The sequence below is a fragment of the Podarcis muralis genome, chromosome 17, assembly GCF_964188315.1.
Source record: "Podarcis muralis chromosome 17, rPodMur119.hap1.1, whole genome shotgun sequence".
Classification (NCBI taxonomy): domain Eukaryota; kingdom Metazoa; phylum Chordata; class Lepidosauria; order Squamata; family Lacertidae; genus Podarcis; species Podarcis muralis.
Genome location: NC_135671.1, coordinates 7,099,976 through 7,126,101, shown reverse-complemented (window position 1 = coordinate 7,126,101; position 26,126 = coordinate 7,099,976). Strand labels below are relative to the sequence as shown.

Genomic DNA, 26,126 nt, shown 5'->3' with positions numbered 1-26,126 from the left:
TGCAGTGCAATGCAATGGCAACGCGGCGCCCTGCATGCATGCATGCAACTTCCACCGGCGCTCTGGACTTGGCAGGTGAGGGGGGTCCCCAGTGGGCGGCAGAGAGAGCCGGGAGGGCGAAGGGGAGCCGGGGGGGAGCAGCGCTGCTCCCCGAGCCGAGCCCGGGGGGAAACTTCGGCGTCGTTGCGTCGGGTGTTGGAAGCGGAGGCTGGCGGGGGCCCCTCACCTGCAAAACCTGGTCGCCTCTCATATATTTCGTGCATTGCATTCATCGCCCGCTTTCTCCTCCAAGGAGCTCCCGGGGGCGCGCGTGGTTCTCCCCGTGTTATCCTCGCAACAACAGCCCTGCGAGGTGGGTCAGGCGAGTGGCCCAAGGGAGCACCCAGGGATTGTCCTGGCCAGGTGGGGTGATTTGAACCCTGCTCTATGCCCTCATTTAGCCCCCACATGTGCATGACTGTGCATGACTGAGGTTTCCCCCCCTCGTCTTGGCTATGGTGTGAGTCTGTGCTGTTAATTAATGGGGTTCTGCCTTCGGAGAAGATGAGCCAGCCCTCAAGGAGGTGATTATGTAATTTCCTAGCAATTCATGACCCTCCCGGCGTGACGCTGCGCGCTGACGTCACGGGGCTGTAATGGTGGTGTGCCTCGAGATTTTTTTCATGAAACAAGTGTGCCTTTGCCCAAAAAAGGTTGGGAAACACTGCCTTAGGTGGACCCACAACCCCAATAAGGGAGGCCTTGCCACAAGACTCCGCCTTACAACCTCTGCTTGTTATCATTTTTGCAGGAAGTAGAGGGCAAACTTATCAGATTTGAAGATAACATAGTGGTGCGAGGGACAAGATACAATCAATCAAACACACACACACACTCTTCCGAATTTTTACAAATTAACTTCAAATTAAATAGTTACATTATTTCACATATTGACTTTCCACTCCCACCTCCACAGTTATTTAATTCAAACTCTTTTCTACTGCATTATATATATAATTCTCATCTATTATCAAAATCCCTCTAATACAATTAATTTATCATTTTTCTTCTGCTGCTCCTATCTCGAATCCTGTCTGCAATTTCATTTGTAGTGCTTTCCCAAATGGTCCAAAAAAAGGTCTCCGTTCTTTTGTAAAAAGTTCATCATTTTGATCTCTTAACATTGCTGTCAACTTTGCATAGTCCATAACTTAAAAGCCATTCCTCCTTCATTGGAATAATCTCTTCTCTCCACTTCTGTGCATATAGAGTGCTAGAATCAGCATTACCTTGAAAGGCTGGAGCAAAGCAAAGTCTTGGATTTTGACACACACACACACACACACACACACACACACACACACACACACACACTCAGAAGCACAAGCATAAGTCTAAGATGGGGAAAATAGGACTTGGCAGCAGCAGATATAAAACGGTGAATTAGTGGCTCACAAGCTGAACATGAGCCAACAGTGTGCTAACAATGCTAATGCAGTCTTTGGCTGCTTGTCAAGCTGCATATGTACTACGGCACCTGGGAGGCACATTTTAAGGACGACATTGATCAATGTCTAGAGGAGATGTCAGGCTTTCGGGAAGGGATCCCTCCCTCGGTGGCAGTAATTAAGAAGATCAAACGAAAGGAGCACCCTTACCAGTTAGTTTCTTTAATAATCACAGCGAGAGACAAAAGAATGCATATCTCTCTAGAAATGTCTTTGCTCCCAGTAAAGGCTCACCCCCTCCGTCCCCATATATCTACGTCACTCCTACGTCGGGTAATCCGAAGTTGTTTCTGCTGAGCTCTCTGTTCTTTTACTCTCAAAGCCTGTCTCGTCTTAGGCGAAGGGGGGTAAGGAACACTGTACAAGGACACTGAATCTGCCAGCTGTCTCTCTCCTGGCGTTTCCTCTTCTAGCTGTTCCTCACCCAGTATTTCCCAGCTTTTCCCCTCTGGACTATGCCCCTCTGCAAACCACTGTTCTAAGTCAATACTGGCCTCCTGCCCTTGGGAAGGTTCAGAAGAAGGGGCGGCAGCGGCTCCCATCATTCCTCCTCAGTCCAGCCCCTGAGAGGAGAGGAACCAGAATGGCGAGGTGTATGAAAACATTGGGAGAACGTTCCTTACAGTGAAGCAGACTGCCTGGGGAGGTGATGAGCTCTTCACTAGAGTTTTAAAGGGAGAGGCTGGGTCACTGTTTGTCAGAGATACCGTCATCGCAGACCCATCGTAGATCCTACATTAACGAAGGGGTTGCAATAGATGATCTCCAAGATCCCTTCCAACACTATGATTCTATGAGATGAGGAGAAGCAGCTCATCTTGGTAGAATTCATCAGGTGGGGAAGGCAGAAGCATAAGTTGCATCAGCTTCAACCGGTTCACACATTACAGCATTTTTAGGCAGCATTTGCAAGTGGCCAGATGCAAAGGAGAATAAGGCTATTGTATGCACAGGTGGATGGACAGGTAGGAAAGTAATAATTTATTAGTGTAGCTATATATACCTGCGTCAAACAGAAAGCAAAAAGGACCATTCAGAACTTTTTTTAATTACTTTTTTATTCAAAATTAAAACAAAACATATTATCCAGAAACATATCATCCTTATTTCCCCCCATTTTTCCTCCCTCCCCCCCCACAGAACCCATCCACCCACCCCCACCTCCTGACTTCCCTCCGTTCCAGTCTTTGATTTCTCTAAAAATGCTGTTTTCTGCATGTTACACAGTTGTATAGATCCTCAAACTATTTAAGTAATAATTATCAATAAAAAGTTTGTGAATGTTTATTCAAAACCAGCCAAGGAGTCCAGTTCGCTTTGTTGTGTCTTCAAATACTTTGTAAAGGGTTCCCATTCATCTTTAAAGTCACAGTTATCCTTGTTCCATAGCTTGTATGTCAGTTTTGCCAGTTCTGCATAGACCATTCAGAACTGAGCCACAAATTTAGCTCTTGACTTCTTGGCAGTGCAGATAAATATGCAAAGAAGCATCTTTTTCATTATCAAACAGCAAGAAACATACAAACTCACCAGGTATAACAGATTTCTTCTTGTAACTAAAGTTGGGACAAATGTTTTTCACGGGGATCTTTATAAAATGGACATTGAGTAATACAATGGTCAATATCATCTGTGACAGTTTTGCAAAATACGTAAAGACAAGACACCGTTCCAAGGGTAATTTCTTATAACGGCCATCTGAAAAGGCAGAGAGCATGACATTAAGTCTTAATTCTGCAAAAGGGTTTCTACGTGGAGCTGAGGTTGTTAGATCCAGATATGAGACACAGGGAATTTCAGCAGCTGTTGTTTCATGTCACTGTGACATGACAAGTCTGTGCATACTGGCATGTCTTCTACGTGTCTATGCAAAGTACACAAGCCCTGCCCTCGCTTGCATATAACTTCATTTATGTCCTAGCTGAATTCTCAACATTTATCATGGTCTGGAAGATGTCAGGAGCAGGCATTTCCTGGGTCATGGCATGGGAGTCCAGGTTGGGTGCTTATGAGTCCATCTTGTAGGATGAAGAGCAGTTGCGGGCTCTCAACCCCATAGGGAGGAGCAGCAGAGATACCATCTACTACCAGGCCTGAAGATCTTGACTAAGACAAGCAGGAACCAGGCATTTCTTTCCCCTAATGGCTCCCCGCTGCCAGAGCACCTTTAGCAGGCCATGTGACTTTGCCTTTTCAAGAAAACTGCATACCCTCCATCATTCTCCTGAAGAAAATTGGGATGTGAGTCTTTTGGTGCTGTGTTTGCGTGGGAGTCAGCCGACACTTGCAAGAGTGCTGCAAAACACACACTTCTTCTTTGGCAATCACTTGTAGCCAAGTAAGATTGTCTTCCATGAACATAGTTTTAACAGTGAGTCTGTAAGTGACTGTGGAGGCCAATTCTGGATCCACACGTCCTTCCACAGTGGGGACGTAGGTTTCCGGGTGGGAGCAGATCACGGTGTGGATTTGCCAAACGTGCCTTCCTCTTAGCATGTTTCTCCCTTTCTTCCTGAGTTTGAGCATCTTCAAAGCCCATGACACCTTTGGTAAAGGCTGTTCTCCAATTGGACCACTCGCAGGCCAGGATTCCCCAATTGTTGGTGTTTATACAGTGGTACCTCGGGTTAAGTACTTAATTCGTTCCGGAGGTCTGTTCTTAACCTGAAACTGTTCTTAACCTGAAGCACCACTTTAGCTAATGGGGCCTCCTGCTGCCGCTGCGCCGCAGAAGCACAATTTCTGTTCTCATCCTGAAGCAAAGTTCTTAACCTGAAGCACTATTTCTGGGTTAGCAGAGTCTGTAACCTGAAGCATATGTAACCTGAGGTACCACTGTACTACATTTTTTTAGATTTGCCTTGAGAGAGACTTTAAACCTCTTTTGTTGACCACCAGCATGACGCTTTCCATTTTTAAGTTTGGAATAGAGTAGTTGCTTTGGAAGACGAGCAACATGACCCGTCCAATGAAGTAGATGTTGAAGAATCCTTGCTTTGACACTGGAGGAACATACACCTGAGCAGGGGCCTGGAGGAGCAGTTCCCTCTTTGCCACTGCTCAATGATCCTGCTCCTGATCAATGAGTCAGTTGGGAAAATCACTCCCTTGCAGCCAATTGAGAAACAGCTGAGCTATGGCAAAGAGAGCTCAGCAGTGCCTTTGGGAATGGTTGCTTCAGGGTGCTCCAGGGTCACTGAGGTGGTGGCTCCTGATTAAGCCAGCTTCCCTGACCCTCGTTTTTGCTAATGGGAAAGGCAAGGGAAGTCTTTTAAGTTGCTCCAGGGATCTTTGGAAGGAGGCGTAGGTGGAAGGTCTCACAACCCGCTTCTGATGATTCCCGAGTGCTGCAATGTACACTGAGCACTCTGGAAGGCATGCGGCAATCTCTGTCCAGCACTTCCTCACTTGTTTGCCTAATGGAGTGGTGGAGGGTGTGTGTGTGTTGCAGTTGTGTGTCTGAAGGGCTGATTTGACACAATTGGGTGGGCCTGAGCCAGCCTACGGGCTGCCAGTTCCGTACCTCTGCTCCAGCATTCCCAACACATTCCCATCACATGTGCCAACGCTAGCATGCTTGTTGTGGTTTAGTCGTTTAGTCGTGTCCAACTCTTCGTGACCCCATGGACCAGAGCACGCCAGGCACTCCTGTCTTCCACTGCCTCCCGCAGTTTGGTCAAACTCATGCTGGTAGCTTCGAGAACACTGTCCAACCATCTCGTCCTCTGTCGTCCCCTTCTCCTTGTGCCCTCCATCTTTCCCAACATCAGGGTCTTTTCCAGGGAGTCTTCTCTTCGCATGAGGTGGCCAAAGTATTGGAGCCTCAGCTTCAGGATCTGTCCTTCCAGTGAGCACTCAGGGCTGATTTCCTTAAGAATGGAGAGGTCTGATCTTCTTGCAGTCCATGGGACTCTCAAGAGTCTCCTCCATCACCACAATTCAGAAGCATCAATTCTTCGGCGATCAGCCTTCTTTCTGGTCCAGCTCTCACTTCCATACATGGGAACTAAGTGTCTGCTGTGGGAAACAAATGCAGAAGAGACTGCCCACTGCTTTGCTTTCACCTCTGCTGTGATCAGAATATTCTGACTCATCTTTGTGTGGTTTAAACGTGTCGCTTCTGTCCTCATGCAGAGAAGCACTAGAATTCCCTATCCCTCAGAGGATGGTTCCCTCCACATATTTTTTTTGAGCTGATATGGGCATATCTAGAACAGTGACACATGTAGGAGCATAGTGGGGCAGGGGTGGTACTCAGAAGGCGAGAAATTTTTATTCATATACATCCCCAAAATTAAATGCTTTTGGTTGTAAGCATTGGCATGCTTCCACTTTTATTTTATTTTTTATTATGTTTAAAAAATGTATCTTGGCTATCAAACTTTGGGGGATATGGCTGTAGACATTGCCAGCATATAGAAGACCAGAGTTTTGCAAGCAGGCTTAAGATGCTGAACTCTGTATATCATCTAACATATCTGCTATTTACCATTGTGTTTCTTGTACAGGAGAACAGGTTTCCTAAATGATTCTTCTGAAGATATGGACAACTCAAATTCCTCTTGTGAGGATTCAGTAGAAACGGAGGCATTTATACATTTGTCTCTTCCTCCAGCAGTAAGTAGGCCAATTATCGTACTTTCTTGAGTTATGACTGATGAAATACAGAGCTACTCTCCTTCCTCAGATACTGAGGCTGACATTAGATAGGAAGGAGAGTGGCTGTGTATAATACTGAAAAATGCACAAAATGGAATACTGAGCTCATATATTACTCTTGGGTTCTGCACTGGACACTAACGTGCACACGCAGACATAATTACTTTGGCATTGGTACCCTTGCTTAATTTGGGGAATTTGGCAGAGGCTGATCTTAAGTGCGCTTGCTGCAGAGAGCCAGAACTAAGAACATAGGGAGAACTCTGCAGTATAAAGAGCTTACAACCCACCTACTCTCAGCTGCCAGAAGCATCACAGTGCAGGGGCCTGTCAGGAGTGAACATGAACCACTGGTACCAAATTGGATGGGAAACAGCCTTACTAGAAAAGCTACCGTAACTGTCAGGGAACTGTCAGGGAGAGGGGAAAAGCTGGATGGATTACAGAGAGCCCCCAAAGATCGTGGGAAGCAGCACCTCCTCAGCGGAGGAGAGTAACCACACCTCCAGTGGAGAGGAGATTCAGGGCTCGGAGGAGGCGAGGCGGTGCCAGGACACCTTGCCTGGGCAAACAGGGAGGAGAGAGGTCCTCTGTTACCCACACCATCCTTGCGCAGTAAGCTTTCGCGCTGAGAGGGGAGGCGCAGACTGGGCGTCAAGAAACTACCGTATTTTTCGCTCTATAAGACGCACCAGACCACAAGACGCACCTAGTTTTTGGAACAGGAAAACAAATATATATATATATATATTCTGAATCTCAGAAGCCAGAACAGCAAGAGGGGATCGCTACGCTGTGAAAGCAGCAATCCCTCTTGCTGTTCTGGCTTCTGGGATAGCTGCGCAGCCTGCATTCGCTCCATAAGACGCACACACATTTCCCCTTGCTTTTTAGGAGGGAAAAAGTGAGTCTTATAGAGCAAAAAATACGGTACTTTGCTGGGGAAGGTTTAAGGACCGCCCACTCACAGATTCTGCCAGTGAATGAGCAAGACACGGGAGAGTGGGGCTCTGGACAGATAAAGTTTATTTTGGCATCAAAAGCAAGGCTTCACAGCCGAGCAGGGAGGCATTTGCCTGCTTGCTCTCGAGCAACCCCTTGGAACCGTAACACTAACTAACAAACTGAAAGCAACACGGGGACAAATACCGTATTGGCCTGAATATAAGCCGCACCAGAATATAAGCCGCACCTTTAAAATTCTGAGGGGGGGGGAGAGAAAAAAGTCAATACCCGAATATAAGCCCCTCCCTTAAAATTCTGCAGGCACTAACATCCGTTCCATTTTATCGTATGCCTGTTTCAGCAGCGATATCGTAAAAGCCAATTTTTGTAAGGTTGTGAATTTAAGTTGCACTTTAATTGGGGGGGGGGGGAATGAGACATATTCAGGCCAATACTGTAAAAGAGGACATCTTCACCCCGGTGTGGCTCCCTTTTATTACAGACCTAGCCCAACAAGACAACAACAAGAACCTACCAGCAGTGTACGAATCAATATGGCTGACTTGACCCAACAGTCACACACTTCCAAGAGATGGATGGGAAAATTCATTAGGAACATCCTGACTTGGTTTAATTAACTGGCAGGTTAACTGAGCTGATAGGTTGAGCGTCCATCTTTAGGGACAATAACTCAATTGTAATTCTTTATTAGTTTCTCAAAGATCAAAGGATGCCTTCACTCCCTCATGACTGTTCTTCTGTATCGGCAGGTCTTCATCATTATAGTGCTGTCCTGTCTTGAAAAAAGAATAAAAAGATGTTGTATAGATGAAAAAATTCCTCTACATGGACACTGTGGGATTATGGCGTAAGTTGAAGAATAACTTTCCTCCTGTGGCTACAAGTGTTTTCTAAAAAAGACAAATACACTAGTGCAACAAATGCCATTCCTTCATGAAAGCAGGTCGCCTTTCTGAATCTGTCTTGCAGGAGGCATAAATTCAAGTATTTACATCTGGGATAAAAAAAAGAGGATAAGTTACTGTCCTTGCACCGAAACAGAGCAGTCTCCTCTTGTATTGGGCAAGGAAGATCTTCCATGTTGGCACTACAGTGGTACCTCAGGTTACATACACTTCAGGTTACAGACTCCACTAACCCAGAAATAGTGCTTCAGGTTAAGAACTTTGCTTCAGGATGAGAACAGAAATCGTGCGGCGGCAGCGCGGCAGCAGCGGGAGGCCCCATTAGCTAAAGTGGTGCTTCAGGTTAAGAACAGTTTCAGGGTAAGAACAGACCTCCGGAACGAATTAAGTACTTAACCCGAGGTACCACTGTATTTTATTCCTGCTTGTTGCAGACTTGAGGTGCAAGGACACAGATTCCCCCCCCCCCCCGCTTCAAGGTCTCCTGTGAAAGATCCTATAAGACCACGATCGGGTTGCCCACATGATGCAGAGATGGAGTTTTTCATAGGTCACAACCACAACATACATTTAAAGCTCTCTCCAAATCAGGCAATACTTTTATGTATTAGGACCAACCAAACTGTCACAAGATGGTGAACTGAACAGTCACTGTTGTTAGAATCATAGAATCATAGAGTTGGAATAGACCACAAGGGCCATTGAGTCCAACCCCCTGCCAAGCAGGAAACACCATCAGAGCACTCCTGACATATGGTTGTCAAGCCTCTGCTTAAAGACCTCCAAAGAAGGAGACTCCACCACACTCCTTGGCAGCAAATTCCACTGTCGAACAGCTCTTACTGTCAGGAAGTTCTTCCTAATGTTTAGGTGGAATCTTCTTTCTTGTAGTTTGGATCCATTGCTCCGTGTCCGCTTCTCTGGAGCAGCAGAAAACAACCTTTCTCCCTCCTCTATGTGACATCCTTTTATATATTTGAACATGACTATCATATCACCCCTTAACCTCCTCTTCTCCAGGCTAAACATGCCCAGCTCCCTTAGCTGTTCCTCTTAAGGCATCGTTTCCAGGCCTTTGACCATTCTGGTTGCCCTCCTCTGGACACGTTCCAGTTTGTCAGTGTCCCTCTTGAACTGTGGTGCCCAGAACTGGAACCAGAACTGTTGTTATCTTTCTCTAAGCTGAAGTTGATGGGTGGTTGATTTCACACCTAAGTTTTATGACTCTTTGAAAGCGGGAGCTGCAGCGCATAAGCTTTCAGCTCTGAAATGGCTTCCCAGTTGCTTCCCAGAACCCTAAGATTTATTTCTTCTTTTCTTCTTTCCACACCTCACAGACCCTTTGATATCCTTGCCTTCAGCAACCGATGGTCACTTGGATTTGCGTTTGGAATTATTGCTGATAAAGTGATGTACCTGTTTACCTCAGACCACTTCATTTCGTTATTTCCGAGGTGGGCTAAAGGTAAAACACGTGGCAAAGAAGCAACAGGGAGGTCCAGGGACAGAACAATACCGTGAGCCTCTGACGTTTTTCAGTTTATCCATACTAATCTGCTCATTGCCCTGATACTAGCCAGAACCTGAGCTTTTGGGCTCATCTGTGAGTTCAGTTTTGTATTCAGGATTCCGATCTCAGCCTTGCGTTTGTTAACATAAGTGGAATGAAGAGGGAAGATCGGCAGGTGAGGTGAGGTGTTTTCAACCTCTCTTGCATATGCCAAATTCTTCTTGCTGACTTCTTCCTTCCACCAAGATCATTTTTCTTTCCTGCTGATCTCTCTTCCAGGTTTAGAGATCTGTTTATTGGGACCAGGGATCTTAAAAAATAATTGGGGGGGGGGGATTGGCTGTGTGGAAGAGTTAAGCACTCTCCCCCCTACCTGCTGATTTCCTTCTGCAAATGCTGCCTCAGCTCAGCTCCACTGACAATTCAAGTGGAATGTAGGAACTGGGAAAGCTATATTTCCCTTATATTTCACTGTCTTCATATTTCAGGCATCTCAAGGCCAAGTCTGTCTCCTAAGACACAGTAAATGCATCAGACTCCCATTCACAGCCACCCTAAATATTTCCCCAACCTAGCAACTGTGAGCATACATCCTTGAAAGTGGTCCAGCTTTTATCAGTGCTTAGGGTATCCCCCCAAGTGACCGAGAGTAGCTGTGAGAAATGCTAGACCTCCATCTGGAGTAACTATGGTTTCTAAAACGACCCTATCTTTCTTCAGTTTTTGTGGTTCTAATCCATGCCGTCGAAGTGGGCATCTCTATGTACCCCTTCTTTGCCTGCCTTTCAACAAGTTACGTGATTACCGGAGCTATACTGGGATTCCTTTACACTGCAGCTTGGTGAGCAGAGCCTTATATCAGATATACTTGTCTGAGCGCTATTGCTGGGGATGTTGGGGCGAGAGACAACGTGCCATTAGAGAACCTCGTGAAGGGCATTTGTGGAAGCTTGCGATGACCATTGCTAGAGAGCAAATAGATTTAAATGATCCGCCACCTTGGAAGAATGGCAGACGCAAGTAATTGACTATATGGAAATGGCTGAGATGACTGGCAGAATCCGAGATCAGGGAGAAGAGTTGGTGGAAGAAGATTGGAGGAAATTTAAAATTTATTTACAGAAGTACTGTAAAATGTATGAATGCTGATGACATTGAAATAAAATGAAGGGGTTCTAGTAACAAGAGATAAAAATTTGAAACTATAAATTTGGGAGGTAAAATATATAAGGACAAAGTAGTAGGATACAAATTTGCTGAACTAACTGTTAAAAAGGGATACAAAAAAGGGAGGCGTGAGGAAGTCAGGAAAATAAGTTAATCAAAGATGAACAATTAGAAAAGAGTGATTTGTGTTTTTTCCTATTTTATTTTTTGTGTGTGGATTGATTTTTTCTTTTTCCCTTGTTAGGTTAAATGTTGTGTTTTATATTTTCCCTGTTTTTTTACTGTTCTATGTTTGGCTGTTTCCCTTTTATTGTTAAACTTAATAAAATATTATTATATATATAAAAAAGTTAAATGATCCAGGGTTCCTAATATTGTCTAGATCAGGGATAGCCATCCTGGTGCACTCTCGACATTGTTGGACTCTACTCCCATCAGCTGCATCCACCATGGCTCAATGGTCGGGAATGGTAGGGTAAACAAAGCTCATCTTGCAACCAACTTGTTCAGCTGGTTATAGAATCATAGGAATATAGAACTGTAGAGTGGGAAGGGACCATGCGGTCATCTAGTCCAACCCCCTTGCAATGCAGGAATCTTTTGCCCAATGTGGGGCTGGCACCCATAACCCTGAGATCCAAGAGTCTCATGCTCTGCCACCTGCTTACGACTTTACTTTTTGTATGTTAATTTTGTCAGTAACGCTGCCTCCCATTCCCCCCCCCCCCAAACCAGTCTGTTCTGGCTGGGGAGTTTTACTCACTCCCTAATTTCGTTGCTGGTGAAGACCTTCCTTGTAAAACATAGACAGTATACCGTATTTTTCGCGCTATAAGACACACTTTTAATTAAGGGGAAATGTGCGTGTGCGTCTTATGGAGTGAATGCAGGCTCCTTGGCTTCAGCGATAGCAACGCGAAGCCTCCAAAGCGCAGAGGGAGTGCTCCCCCCGTGCTCCGGAGGCTTCGTGTTGCTTTCACTGAAGCCGCCTGAAGCCCCCGGAGCGCAGCAGGAACTCCCACTGCGCTCCGGGGGCTTCAGGCAGCTATCCGCAAGCCTTCAGAGCGCAGCAGGAGTTCCCGCTGCGCTCCGAAGGCTTGCGCATAGCTGCCTGAAGCCTGGAGAGTGAGAGGGGTCGGTGCACACCGATCCCTCTTGCTCTCTAGGCTTCGCTTCGCTGGAGAGGCGCTGCACAGTTTTCCCTCTCTGCGCAGCGCCCCTTCAGTGAAGCGGGAGGAGAAATGGAAGGGGCTCCGTTTCTCCTGCCGCTTCGCTGAAGGGGCGCTGAGCAGAGAGGGGGAGAATCCCCCCCCGTTCTCCCCCTCCTATGGTCCGGTGCGTCCTATAGAGCAAAAAATACGGTACTTTCTGTATGTGAATCCAATATGAGGACTGTGGTAGATGGGAGTTTGCCTCAGAAGTTTGGCTGAACAAACAGTACATATATTTTGACTACAGACAGCATCTTAGGATCCCTGTAACTCCAGTGTTGTTTATTTTAAAGGATGTTCATCTCGGTGGTAGACTATTTCTTGTGCCCTGACAACAACGTAAGTGCTCATCTCTCTTATCTGTCTACCTGCTGGGGTCAGAGCCTGAATGGGGGAGCCTCCTCTGCAATGGCCAGCATGTTGGTGTGGAGTTTCCATCCCAAAATCAGCAACACTGAAGTGTTGGTGCCGACCTTTAAAGCCCAGTATACCTGAAGGAGCATCTCCACCCCCATTGTTCAGACTGAGGTCCAGCTCCAAGGGCCTTCTGGCGGTTCCCTCACTGTGAGAAGTGACGCTCCAGGGAACCAGGCAGAGGGCCTTCTCAGTAGTGGCACCTGCCCTGTGGAACGCCCTCCCATCAGATGTCAAGGAAATAAACAACTATCTGACTTTTAGAAGACATCTGAAGGCAGCCCTGTTTAGGGAAGTTTTTAATGTTTGAGATTTTATTATTTTTTTCTGTTTTGCTGGAAGCCGCCCAGAGTGGCTGGAGAAACCCAGCCAGATGGGCAGAGTATAAATAAATTACAGTGGTGCCTCGCAAGACGAAATTAATCCGTTCCGCGAGTCTCTTCGTCTTGCGGTTTTTTCGTCTTTCGAAGCATGGCTATTAGCGGCTTAGCAGCTATTAGTGGCTTAGCGGCTATTAATGGCTTAGCGGCTTTAAGAAAAAGGAAACAAACTCGCAAGAACTTGCAAGACGTTTCGTCTTGCGAAGCAAGCCCATAGGGAAATTCGTCTTGCGGAACGACTCAAAAAAACGGAAAACCCTTTCGTCTAGCGAGTTTTTCGTCTTGCGAGGCATTCGTCTTGCGGGGCACCACTGTGCCGTATTTTTCGCTCTATAAGAGGCACTTTCCCCCTCCTAAAAAGTAAGGGGAAGTGTGTGTGCATCTTATGGAGTGAATGCAGGCTCCATGGCTTCAGCGAAAGCAATGCAAAGCCTCCGGAGTGCAGTGGGAACGCTCTCACTGCGCTCCGGAGGCTTTGCGTTGCTTTCGCTGAAGCCAGGAGAGCAAGAGGGATCGGTGCGCACTGACCTCTTGCTCTCCTGGCTTCGCTTCACTGGAGAGGCGCTGTGCAGCTTTCCCTCTCTGCGCAGCGCCCCTTCGGCGAAGTGGGAGGAGAAATGGAAGGGGCTCCGTTTCTCCTGCCGCTTCGCTGAAGGGGCGCTGCGCAGAGAGGGAGGGAATATTTTTTTTCTTGTTCTCCTCCTCTAAAACTAGATGCGTCTTATGGTCGGGTGCGTCTTATGGAGCGAAAAATACGGTATTCTTATTCTTATTATTACTGCCTGGATGGGGACTGGTCAGGACAAGACAGCAGTGAGGCTGGGGCTGCACAGGTGTACTAACAGAGTCAAAACAGTTGTCCTGCTGGGGCAGCTGTAGTTCCCTCACCTTGCTACTCCCTCACCCAGATCAGCTTAGTGACACTGCTGTATGGTGAGGACATCTCTGCCCTAGCACACAGGCTGTGTGCTGGTCCCGGGGGGAAGGTTACCGTTGGCGTAGTCAAAGTCTGGTCCTGGGTCACTGGTCTGGAAACAGTTCACAAGGAGCGAGGCGAGGTCTGAAGCAGGAAGCCGGGCAGGGACAGGAACACTGGAAGGTCAGGTCTGGGTCCAGGCAAGAGCAGGTACTCAATGACGTTGCTCCCACAACCTGGGACCGGGCTGACTGGCCTTTATCTTCTCTGAGGCCAGGGGCGGTCCCGCCCCCCAGGAGACCCGCCTCTCCTGGCCTTAAGGCGAGCACTCCTCCTGGGATAAACCAGTTCCCTCCGCCTCTCTGCCCTGAGCCTCTGCAGCTCAGGAGAGGCCGGTGGGTTACTGGACCCAGGGGGGAGACTCACCTTCCCCTGACAGGGCTGGGAGAGGCGCACCTGTAGGCACTGTGTCCTTAATCACCTCCGGAGCCAGAGTGGATTCACCTGGTGCCTGCCCCTGAGGATCCGGCACAGGTGCAGGCACTTCAGATCCAAGGCCCCGCCCCAGCTCAGCCGGCCCTGGAGGCAGGGACTCTTGTGCAGGCTGGGGTTCCTCCAGTTCAGCTTCTGAATCGGATTCCCAGGCCATCACAGGCTGCCACAGAGCCACCTGCGATCTGTGTACATGGCCTTTCGGCCTACAGAGGAAAGCTGTGGTAGAAATCTAAGGCCTGTGAAAGAACCACCACTGTGTGTGAGAGGACAAGCGCCATGGATAATTCCTTCAGTCCAGGAATTAGATGCCTCCAAAACTTTTGGGAAGGAAGAAGAATGGAGACACGATTCAGGTTTTCAGGACCATGGACAGGGCACAAGAAAGCAGGGCCAAAACTTAGAAGGCTTTCAACAGAGGACAGCCTGCCCTGAAGTCACTGAGAAGGAATGGAAATGCTTATGGCCCTCAGAGTTTTCTCAGGCTTCTCTGGAGCTACCAGGGAGCTTTTGCAGCCACATCCATGTGGCTTTGCTGCTGAACTGCAGACCTGCCTGAAAAGAATTCGGAAATCAAGGCCCATGTCTGCCCTCTCAGCAGTGGATGAAGCACAGAATCCAGTAAGCCTGGGACCATTGATTCCTAGACTGAAGATACTTGAGAAAAGACTTAGCTGTTGGTTTATATAGGATACATGGCTGTGAAATAGGCAGAAGGGGGCATGGTTTGATTTGGGACGGGCTCACTGTATGGGACCTACAAGGGGCATCTACAATGAAATGTTGCAGTGTGTTCTGCTTGTCAGGGTTCCAGCCCTGCCTTCTTCTAGAACACACCATTCCATTTCTGCTCCCCCTGACCTCATGGCTACTCATGCTGGTAGCTTCGAGAACACTGTCCAACCATCTCGTCCTCTGTCGTCCCCTTCTCCTTGTGCCCTCCATCTTTCCCAACATCAGGGTCTTTTCCAGGGAGTCTTCTCTTCTCATGAGGTGGCCAAAGTATTGGAGCCTCAGCTTCAGGATCTGTCCTTCCAGTGAGCACTCAGGGCTGATTTCCTTCAGAATGGATAGGTTTGACCTTCTTGCAGTCCATGGGACTCTCAAGAGTCTCCTCCAGCACTGTAATTCAAAAGCATCAATTCTTCGGCAATCAGCCTTCTTTATGGTCCAGCTCTCACTTCCATGCATTAAAAGCTTCTCTAAACAGTGCTGCCTTCAGATGTCTTCTAAAAGTTTGGTAGTTATTTTTCTCTTTGACATCTGGTGGGAGGGCGTTCCACAGGGTGGGCGCCACTACCAAGAAGGCCCTCTGCCTGGTTCCCTGTAACTTGGATTCTCGCAGCGAGGGAACTGCCAGAAGGTTCTCAGAGCTGGACCTCAGTATCCGGGCAGAACAATGGACGTGGAGACGCTCCTTCAGGTATACTGGGCCGAGGCCATTTAGGGCTTTAAAGGTCAGCACCAACACTTTGAATTGTGCTCGGAAACGTACTCGTTGTGCTCGGAATCCCATGCTTGTTGGGACAGGTTGATGCCGCGAGCAGGAGATAGTTAGCAGCGTTAGTGCATGTGATGGGTGGCTGTGTCAAGGGTGAGTGCTGAATCGATGCTGTCGGCAAGCGTTGAGACTATTGGTTGCTTCTGAGTCAGGAAGCGTATAGGAAGCGTATATTATGCAACCCCACCCAAAAAAGCTAAACAATTATTGGCACCCCCCCAAAAAAAACTCAACAACTCTGTGCAACTTCCCCTCATTTTCTTTCAGTATATTTATTTGTATGTGCGCATGCAGACAATCATTATTATCCCACATTAAGTTTCCGCATTGGCACTTTGTGATAAATTAGTGGGTTTTGGGTTGCAGTTTGGGCACTCGATTTCTAAAAGGTTCGCCGCCACTGCCTTAGGGGCTAGGGCCCGGGTCTCACCGAAGGATTCACTAACAAGGGTAGGGTTACAGATATGGTGCAGGTAACAAACTAAGCCCATACTCAACCCCTGTAAAGGTCGGCGGTTCGAATTGCCGCGAGGGGGTGAGCTCCCGTTGTTCGGTCCCTGCTCCTGCCAACCTAGCAGTTCAAAAGCACGAAGTGCAAGTAGATAAATAGGTACCGCTCTGGCGGGAAGGTAAACAGCATTTCCATGTGCTGCTCTGGTTCGCCAGAAGCGGCTTAGTCATGCTGGCCACATGACCCGGAAGCTGTCTGCGGACAAACGTCGGCTCCCTCGGCCAATAAAGCGATACAAACACACACACACACACACACACACACACACACACACACACAGGCTCCAGTATTTAGGAAGTCAACCCAAATGGCAGAGTGCGTTGATCTTAGTTATGATCCTGATTCTGCCCTTCAGGACAAGACAGGCTTAATAACTTAAGTTGAGCTTTCAGGGTATATGACGGGTTGTGTAATGTTTGCCTTTGGTAATTCTGCTTTTTTTTTTTTTGCCTAGTTTTTGGGTGAATATGACAACCTCATAAAGGGCTGGCCTTCCTTGGTGTGCTATCTTTTCCTTCTAGGCAAATTTGTTCACATTTTTGTGAAAGCCATAATAGTCCGTTGTCGGCGTGACTCCGTAAATGTGAGTATTTTGTGATAATCACATTTTCCTATTATAATTCTTTTGAAAACAAAAACATTTCTTCTGCCTTTTGAATTCTGTACATTGCTGAAAATGGCAGTTAACTGTGCCATGAAATAAGTCCAGCTCTATCAATGTTTTACATTTTTCATTTGCTTATTTTGACCATTCTCTATTTAAATTCAGCATTATTAGTACAATGGTAACTCGGGTTACAGGGACGCGGGTAGCGTTGTGGGTAAAACCTCAGCGCCTAGACTTGCCGATCGCATGGTCAGTGGTTCGAATCCCCGCGGCGGGGTGCGCTCCCGCTGCTCGGTCCCAGCGCCTGCCAACCTAGCAGTTCGAAAGCACCCCTGGGTGCAAGTAGATAAATAAAGGTAAAGGTAAAGGTACCCCTGCCCGTACGGGCCAGTCTTGACAGACTCTGGGGTTGTGCGCCCATCTCACTCAAGAGGCCGGGAGCCAGCGCTGTCCGCAGACACTTCCAGGTCACGTGGCCAGCGTGACAAGCTGCATCTGGCGAGCCAGCGCAGCGCACGGAACGCCGTTTACCTTCCCGCTAGAAAGCGGTCCCTATTTATCTACTTGCACCCGGAGGTGTTTTCGAACTGCTAGGTTGGCAGGCGCTGGGACCGAACGACGGGAGCGCACCCCGCCGCGGGGATTCGAACCGCCGACCTTTCGATCGGCAAGTCCTAGGCGCTGAGGCTTTAACCCACAGCGCCACCCGCGTCCCTAAGTAGATAAATAGGGACCACTTAATAGCAGGAAGGTAAACGGCGTTTCCGTGTGCTGCTCTGGCTCGCCAGATGCAGCTTGTCACGCTGGCCACGTGACCCGGAAGTGTCTGCGGACAGCGCTGGCTCCCGGCCTCTAGAGTGAGATGAGCACACAACCCTAGAGTCTGTCAAGACTGGCCCATACGGGCAGGGGGGTACCTTAAGTCGGGTTACATGACCCGGAAGATGTACGCTGGCTCCCTCGGCCAATAAAGTGAGATGAGCGCCGCAACCCCAGAGTTGGTCACGACTGGACCTAATGGTCAGTGGTCCCTTTACCTTTACCTAACTCGGGTTACAGATGCTTCAGGTTACAGACGCTTTGGGTTACAAACTCCGTTAACCAGGAAGTGGTTGCTCCAGGTTAAGAACTTTGCCCCAGGATAAGAACAGAAATCACGTGCTAGTGGCAGCAGGAGGCCCTATTAGTGAAAGCACACCTCAGGTTAAGAACAGTTTCAGGTTAAGAACGGACCTCTGGAACAAATTAAGTTCTTAACCCAAGGTACTACTGTATTATTTTTGACATTTGTTAGTAGTTTTTTTTGGTCTATTTTACAAAGAAGGCCTCAAAAGTGACTTAACAAGATAGAATACAACAGCTAAAAAAACACAACACTAAACAAGAAAACTAAAACAATGTATAATATAAAATACCAAAAATGCTCATCCAATAACATCATAATAATACAGCCGTACCTTGGAAGTCGCATGGAATCCATTCCTGAAGTCTGTTTGACTTCCAAAACGTTTGAAAACCAAAGCGTGGCTTCCGATTGGCTGCAGGAAGCTCCTACTTCCGGATTTTGATCGTTCAGGAGCCAAAACGTTTGAGAACTAGGCTATTCGACTTCCAAGGTACGACTGTAATGACAAATCCTAGCTCCACCCCAATAGATGAGCATCATCATGGAGGACAGCTTAGTCCCCAAAGGCCTGAGTGAATAAAAAGATCTTAGCTTAGCATCTTAAAAATAATGATGGTCGCAGGCCTGCTTCCTTGGAGAGAACGTTCCTCAGATGGGGTGCCTTGGTCCTTGTGTCACAACCCTCAGCACCTCCCTCCAATGAAGCACACAGAGAATGGCCTCTGGTGAAGATTACAGCATCTGGACTGTTTTTTAGGAGCAAAGCTGTAATGTTCCAAATATTTTGGGAAGACTTGTCAGTCAGCTCTTGAAATCCTGTGTCACCAACCCTACCTCTCCAGTCGTAAACCCCTCTGTGGTCTCTTAGTTCTCCAAAGCCTTCCTAATTACACAGTGAAGTAAGACGGCTGTTGAAAAACCACCATTTTGTAGCTATCACTTATAAAGAGGTGGATCCTTTTGTTGCTTCCTTGTTTGCAAAGTGTGGACTCCTGACGAATCCTCATTTGGCTGGCATTTGCTTGTTTGGGGCCAGATTCTTAAGTTCTTAGCTAGACGCTGCGGAGCACCAGTAGGAGTGCAGGACTGTTGTCAGGTCACTGCTGTGTTCTGAGCAAGAAAACACCCCAGACATATTTCAGTGCCTTCTCTGTTCATGCACAACAAGCCGGTGTGTGTGTGTGTGTGTGTGTGCGTCCTATGTGCTTGCCCTGTGGACATCAGACGTCCTCACATAGTTTGGTCCCCCCACAAAGTAAACAAAGATTAACAATCAAGTAAATAGGCTTAAACATACCTAAGTATGTATTACAAGTATGGAGACCATTGGTGGGGTGTAGGTGGGTTCTCACAAGGCAAGACACAACGATAACAGCAAGAACCTTTATTGAACTAGGGGCAAAGCAACTGCTTATACAGCTGTACCTCTGGTTACGAACTTAATTCATTCCAGAGGTCCGTTCTTAACCCGAAACCAGGTACCACTTTAGCTAATGGGGCCTCCTGCTTCCACCGCACTGCCAGCACGCAATTTCTGTTCTCAACCTGAGGTAAACTTCTTAACCCGAGGTACTACTTCTGGGTTAGTGGAGTCTGTAACCCGAAGTGTTTGTAACCCAAGGTGTTTGTAACCCGAGGTACCACTGTATACATTTCTGAAGGCCTGGGCCACTCCCACGGTGATTGGCTGTCTAAACTTCCAAGCTGCGAATCATAACTCAGAGTTTAAGGGCCAATGGCAGAGGCCCAAATCCTGAAATGTTCTGTGATTGGATATCGTGCATCGAATCAGAACACAGGGACTCAGAATCCTTAGTCCACGCTCAAGCTCAGGCAAACAAAGACCACTGAATACATAACAATTGGTATTGCTAAACTACAATACCCATAAGCCCTAGCAAACATGGCCACAAGGCAACCTTTGGTGGGCCAGAGCTCTGGCACACCTGCTGTATCGGATTCAGCCCAAGAATAGCACATCTGTAATTACAGAATCCCGCAACTCTTAAATGAAATTCTTGGAATCATACATAATTCTTTCCTTCTTCTTCCTACCCAGGAGGAGACTTCTTTTGTGGAAACGCATCAGATACTGTACGTCCAGCAATTGCTGAGGAAACCGCTACCGGAGTGAGGAATCATTCTGTTTTGGGGTCATTTCCCCTTTTGAACTGAAGTTCATGCCAGATTTGATGATAATCCCCATCTGAGCAAACCCTCTCTCCAGCTGGGAGGAGTGATCAAACTCCTTCCAAAATTAAGAAGTTGAGTGTTGCCATGGCTTTTCAATAATGGGCCAGTTCCACATGCTCTGAAGAAGCAATGCAGGAAAAGTTTGGTAGAAACAAGCTCAAACCTATTGTTTTCCCCACGCCCCCTCACTGTCCCTCATTCTCAGATTTATGTTTGCTGACTTACGGCTGCCCTTATATCTGCCACCTACCTATACAGGAGACACTCAGCACCAGTAAGGCCCAGATCACACACACTGAAAAAACATATGGAAGAGAGTCTTCCTCTGGGTGTTTGAACTTTTGCTAAGTGTTGGGGACGGCAGAGGAGGAATGGTGGAGACTGCCTCCTCACCTTGACCCTTCCAGTTCAGAATTACAACAGGGGTTTGAGGGAAGTCACGGCTCAGAGGCAGATGAGGGGGAAAGTTGGGAAATACAGTGGTACCTCGGTCAAAACAAAAAAAAAATTCCTTCCAGTAGCACCTTAAAGACCAACTAAGTTAGTTCTTGGTATGAGCTTTCGTGTGCATGCACACTTCTTCAGATACACACTGGTACCTCAGGTTACATATGCTTCAGGTTACAGACTCTGCTAACCCAGAAATAGTACCTCGGGTTAAGAACTTTGCTTTAGGATGAGAACAGAAATCGTGTGACGGAGGCACGGCAGCAGCGGGAGGCCCCATTAGCTAAAGTGGTACTTCAGGTTAAGAACAGTTTCAGGTTAAGAACGGACCTTCGGAACGAATTAAGTACATAACCAGAGGTACCACTGTGATGGGAGAGGAGGAAGAGGAGGAGGAGGAGGAATCAGTAGCAGCAGGGGGGCGGGCGACAATTGACACAGTGTCTTTAGAAAGCATTCCAGACCCCCCTCCTAGAACCAGGCGAGCCTTGAAAGAAGGAGAGCAAAGAGCTCAAAAGCAGAGGGCACATAGCAGTACCCGTAGAAGTGACCAATGAGGAAGTGGGGGTGGAGAGTCACTCGGGACAATGCCATTATCCAAGAGGCTGGGTTCTATAGCCTCTCTCTGTAAATATTGAATAAAAAGAGGACGGTAAGAAACTGTGCTGGTCCCGTGGGTTACCCGAGAGGCGAGGTCCAAGTCCAGTCCGTGGTCAAAGGTGCAACATGGAGGCAGTCCGTAGAAGCTGAAGCTGGGTGCAGGGCAGGGAGTTGGGTGAAGTCAGGAACAGGCATGCAAGCAGGGAGCCAGGGCGGGTCAGGAGCTCAGGCAGAAAAGCAGAACAGGGTTCAGGCAGGAACTAACAACCAACAATGTTGCTCCCGCAACTTGGGATTGGGGCTGGCCGGCATTTATCTCCCCCGAGGCATAGGGCGGCCCCGGTCCACAGGTGACTCACCCCTCCTGGCCTGGAGGTGAGCACTCCTCCTGCAGGAACTTACTTCCCTCCGCCTCTCTGCCCTGAGCCTCTGTAGCTCAGGAGAGGCTGGAGGGTTACCAGACCCAGAGGCAACCTCCTCTTCCCCTGACGGGGCTGAGAGTGGAGCACCTGCAGGCAATGGGTCCTCCATCACCTCAGGGGCCAGAGCAGACTCAGCTGGTGCCTGCACCTGAGGATCCGGCACAGGTGAGGACCCTTCAGGCTCAAGCCCCAGCCCTGGCTCAGCTGGTTCTGGAGGCGGGGACTCCTGTGCAGGCTGGAATCCCTCAAGTTCAGCGTCCGAGTCCAAATCCCAGGCCATCACACCAACATTCCCTTGTCTTTGTACATTCCTGGCAACCAGCTGGGAGTCGCTGAGTAAGCCGCCTGACACTAAGAGATGGAAGGGACTCCCACTAGCATTCAGAACATTCTGCAAGGCAGAGGAGGCTATCGATCATCCTTTTGCCTTTTCTAAGTCATCACTCAGTTCATACAATGTATATTCAGTACGGATTTGTCATCAGGGTGGCTGTGTGCCTCTGGCTTCCTGGCAGTGATCATGTACCAGACAGACAGAGAGAGAGGTTTGGGGAGTAAAGCAGCAATGCTTGAAATACGTTATGCAAACCGGGGGTGGGGGTGGCGATAGACAAAAAGGAAAGCCTCTTTCACCTCACTGAGGAGTGTCCTTTTAGTAACTGCTTGTTGGCAAAGTACACTGCTTCCTGCTTCTTCTCCAAGTTAAATATCAGTATGAGCTAGCATGCATGTTTTCTTCTTGGCCCCATGGAAAACAAATACAGTGGTCCCTCGGTTTCCGAACGTAATCCATTCCGGAATACTGTTCGACTTCTGAAATGTTCGAAAACTGAAGCGGCTACTTCTGGAAGCATTTACTTATGGAAAACTCCATACGGAAGCCGCGCGGCACATTCGACTTCCAAAAAGCATTCGAAAACCGAAGCAGCTACCGTATTTTTTGCTCTATAAGACGCACCAGACCACAAGACGCACCTAGTTTTTGGAGGAGGAAAAGTAGAAAAAAAATATTCTGAATCTCAGAAGCCAGAACAGAAAGAGGGATCGCTGCGCAGTGAAAGCAGCAATCCCACTTGCTGTTCTGGCTTCTGGGATAGCTGCGCAGCCTGCATTCGCTCCATAAGACGCACACACATTTCCCCTTACTTTTTAGGAGGGAAAATGTGAGTCTTATAGAGCAAAAAATACGGTACTTCCGGGTTTTCGGCGTTTGAAAACCGAAACGTTTGACTTCTGACATGTTCAAAAACCAAGGTACCACTGTAAATACAACCATATTGTTTGCCGTGAGTAATAAACCATGCATTGTCCTTACTCTTCCAACCAGCAGTCTTGCCAGACTACTTATTTCTGCAGTAAGTTTACCAAACTCCAACAAGAGGGACATGGTGGGCAGTTTGGTCCGAACACACCAGTGAACCCATTCTAGCAACCCCGCAAATTTCCCTGCCCAGCACAAACCTTGCCCCTCACACTTCTGGTACACAGCAGTGTTGTCAGGGTGTGTGCACGCGCGCTCACCTCTGCTCCTCCTCACCGGCCCCACCTGCATTCTGTGTACTAACAGGCCACCTCAGAAATCCTGGATTAGGAGGAAGATGTATCAATGGGACCCTTACTTTCGATTCCCGAGCAGAATGATTGCCACTGCTGTGCTTCTCTTTGTCTGCCTTTATACAGTAAGTAAAGGAGCTGCATGACCTGATTCCTTGAGCTGGCAAAGCGTAGTTGCTTCTCTTAAATTCTTCAGTAGCTGTGCTAGAGCCTAGTCCCCATGTGTTGGAGACCAGGTTAAATAATGGGTGTCTGCAGGGCCGGATTTAGGTTTGATGAGGCCCTAAGCTGCTGAAGGTAATGGGGCCCTTTATATGTCCTGCTGTCTTTTGTCTACAACAAATTGTCACTGTTTTTGGTGTTGAATATATGCTATATGTTAATTTATGGACCTAATAGGTATCTAAAGCCATTTGCACACAAAAATAGGAGCCTACAGAGCCTACACAACACAAAACACTGTTGCTGTATGTAGGTTTTATTTTATTTGGTTTTTTAAATCTTATATTCTGGAAATGTACATCCAGGTTTTTTCCCCTTTAAATTTTTTGGAGGCCCTAAGCTCTAGCTTGTTTAAGGGGGATCAGGTGGTGCTGTGGGTTAAACCACAGAGCCTAGGACTTGCCGATCAGAAGGTTGGTGGTTCGAATCCCCACGACGGGGTAAGCACCTATTGTTCGGTCCCTGCTCCTGCCAACCTAGCAGTTCAAAAGCATGTCAAAGTGCAAGAAGATAAATAGCTACCGCTCTGGCGGGAAGGTAAACGGCGTTTCCATGCCCTGCTCTGGTTCGCCAGAAGCGGCTTAGTTATGCTGGCCACATGACCCGGAAGCTGTACGCCGGCTCCCTTGGCCAGTAAAGCGAGATGAGCGCCACAACCCCAGAGTGGCCACAGCTGGACCTAATGGTCAGGGGTCCTTTTAAGCTATAGCTTGTTTAGCTTATACATAAATCCAGCACTGAAGCTAAGGGTGGTGGCGGCGATGTGCTTGGTGCCAGTCTAGTATTTTTTAAAAAAATAAGTTTGATTGGCATAAACACATACAGAATACAATAAAAATGATGGATATTGTGAATAAAAATAAAAGTGAAAGTAGAAAAATTAAAACAGAGGAGGGCTAAAAAAACCTTCTAAGAAACTACTGAAAAGACAGTGCTGTATTCAATTGTTGGCTGAAGTTCCTGCAGCCAATCGGAAGCTGCAGAAGCCCCATTGGATGTTTGGCTTCCAAAGAATGTTCACAAACCAGAACACTCACTTCCGGGTTTGCGGCGTTTGGGAGCCAAAACGTTCAACTCACAAGGCGTTCCGGATGCAAGGTATGACTGTATATTAATAACTAGTTACAGTGGTACCTCGGGTTACAGATGCTTCAGGTTACAGACTCTGCTAACCCAGAAATAGTACCTCGGGTTAAGAACTTTGCTTCAGGATGAGAACAGAAATCGTGCAGCAGCAGCGGCAGCAGGAGGCCCCATTAGCTAAAGTGGTACCTCAGGTTAAGAACAGTTTCAGGTTAAGAATGGACCTCCAGAACGAATTAAGTTCTTAACCCGAGGTACCACTGTATTATTTTTATTTCAAAAAAGCATAATATGTTCTTTTACCCTATCATTTTTCTTTTGAGATAGCTACTGTTGTTATCTTCATCTTCTGTGTATCCTCCAGTTTGTTGTAGGTGAATTTATTGTATCCAAGTTTACTATCGACATGCTAAAAAATCTTAAAACATTGCTAGACCATCTGCTTCAATCTTCTCCTGACGAATTAGAAGAAACCATGGCCCTTTCCAAGTCTTTTGGAGAATTTAATACTGTTGTAGAAGGTAGGGGGAAAGTTTTGCATCCTAAATCTAACTGTTGTATTATTTGGAGAAGGACCTGCTGGGGCTGGATGGACAGAGGGTATTATATGAATCAGAAGAAACTTTATTTGCATCAGCCACTAGCCATAACAACAAAACAAAACAAAACAAAACAAAACAAAACAAAACAAAACAAAACAAACAAAACAAAACGTACTGAAGATAGAGGTAAAAACTTAACTATACAAAATACGGTACATTTTGGAGGTTTCAATCAATAACCAAATAATAGATCTTATTCTAATTGACCTTGCTAAAAACCTTGCAGTTTTTGCTGTCGCCTGATCATAGAATCATAGAATCATAGAGTTGGAAGAGACCACAAGGGCCATCGAGTCCAACCCCCTGCCAAGCAGGAAACACCATCAGAGCACTCCTGACATATGGTTGTCAAGCCTCTGCTTAAAGACCTCCAAAGAAGGAGACTCCACCACACTCCTTGGCAGCAAATTCCACTGTCAAACAGCTCTTACTGTCAGGAAGTTCCTCCTAATGTTTAGGTGGAATCTTCTTTCTTGTAGTTTGGATCCATTGCTCCGTGTCCGCTTCTCTGGAGCAGCAGAAAACAACCTTTCTCCCTCCTCTATGTGGCATCCATTTATATATTTGAACATGGCTATCATATCACCCCTTAACCTCCTCTTCTCCAGGCTAAACATGCCCAGCTCCCTTAGCCGTTCCTCATAAGGCATCGTTTCCAGGCCTTTGACCATTTTGGTTGCCCTCCTCTGGACACATTCCAGTTTGTCAGTGTCCTTCTTGAACTGTGGTGCCCAGAACTGGACACAGTACTCCAGGTGAGGTCTGACCAGAGCAGATCATCTTGATCTGCTAAAAAAAAGGTCACAGTAGCAATGGTTGAGTGACCCAGCATGGACAATATTATTAACCTCAGCCATGATTTGGCTCATGGGTCTGAGTTTCTCATCTCTGCTCATGAGCATCTAGTGCTCTGCTCTGGGAGAGATGTTCCATGTTCAGAAGTTCAGGTTTCTTCTCTGGATGTTGACAAACCCTAGCGCTTTAGCCTGGCCAGATCTCGACGTAAAAAGTTTTCATGTGGTGTATCCATTTAAGTTTTGCCCTTCCAAATCTACCCCGAGCAGTTCACAAGCGAAGAACCAAGCGGAGGTTTAAAGCAAGGATACATGTTTACCCCTATATGATTAAAAGGCAGATGTTGGAGCACATCA

General features: G+C 47.3%; 1 protein-coding gene across 2 annotated transcripts in view; it reads left to right on the top strand.

Annotated features, from left to right (window-relative positions):
* LOC114587755 (stimulated by retinoic acid gene 6 protein-like) overlaps positions 1–26,126 on the top strand; it is a 48,620-nt gene that overhangs the window by 9,471 nt on the left and 13,023 nt on the right. For both annotated transcript variants that reach the window (XM_028712450.2, XM_028712449.2), the window contains exons 2-10: positions 5,996–6,104; positions 7,862–7,959; positions 9,355–9,482; positions 10,248–10,368; positions 12,199–12,244; positions 16,574–16,702; positions 19,912–19,982; positions 23,082–23,193; positions 24,738–24,894. In XM_028712450.2, the coding sequence (XP_028568283.2) occupies positions 5,996–6,104; positions 7,862–7,959; positions 9,355–9,482; positions 10,248–10,368; positions 12,199–12,244; positions 16,574–16,702; positions 19,912–19,982; positions 23,082–23,193; positions 24,738–24,894 (971 nt within the window). The remainder of the gene's footprint in view (positions 1–5,995; positions 6,105–7,861; positions 7,960–9,354; positions 9,483–10,247; positions 10,369–12,198; positions 12,245–16,573; positions 16,703–19,911; positions 19,983–23,081; positions 23,194–24,737; positions 24,895–26,126) is intronic.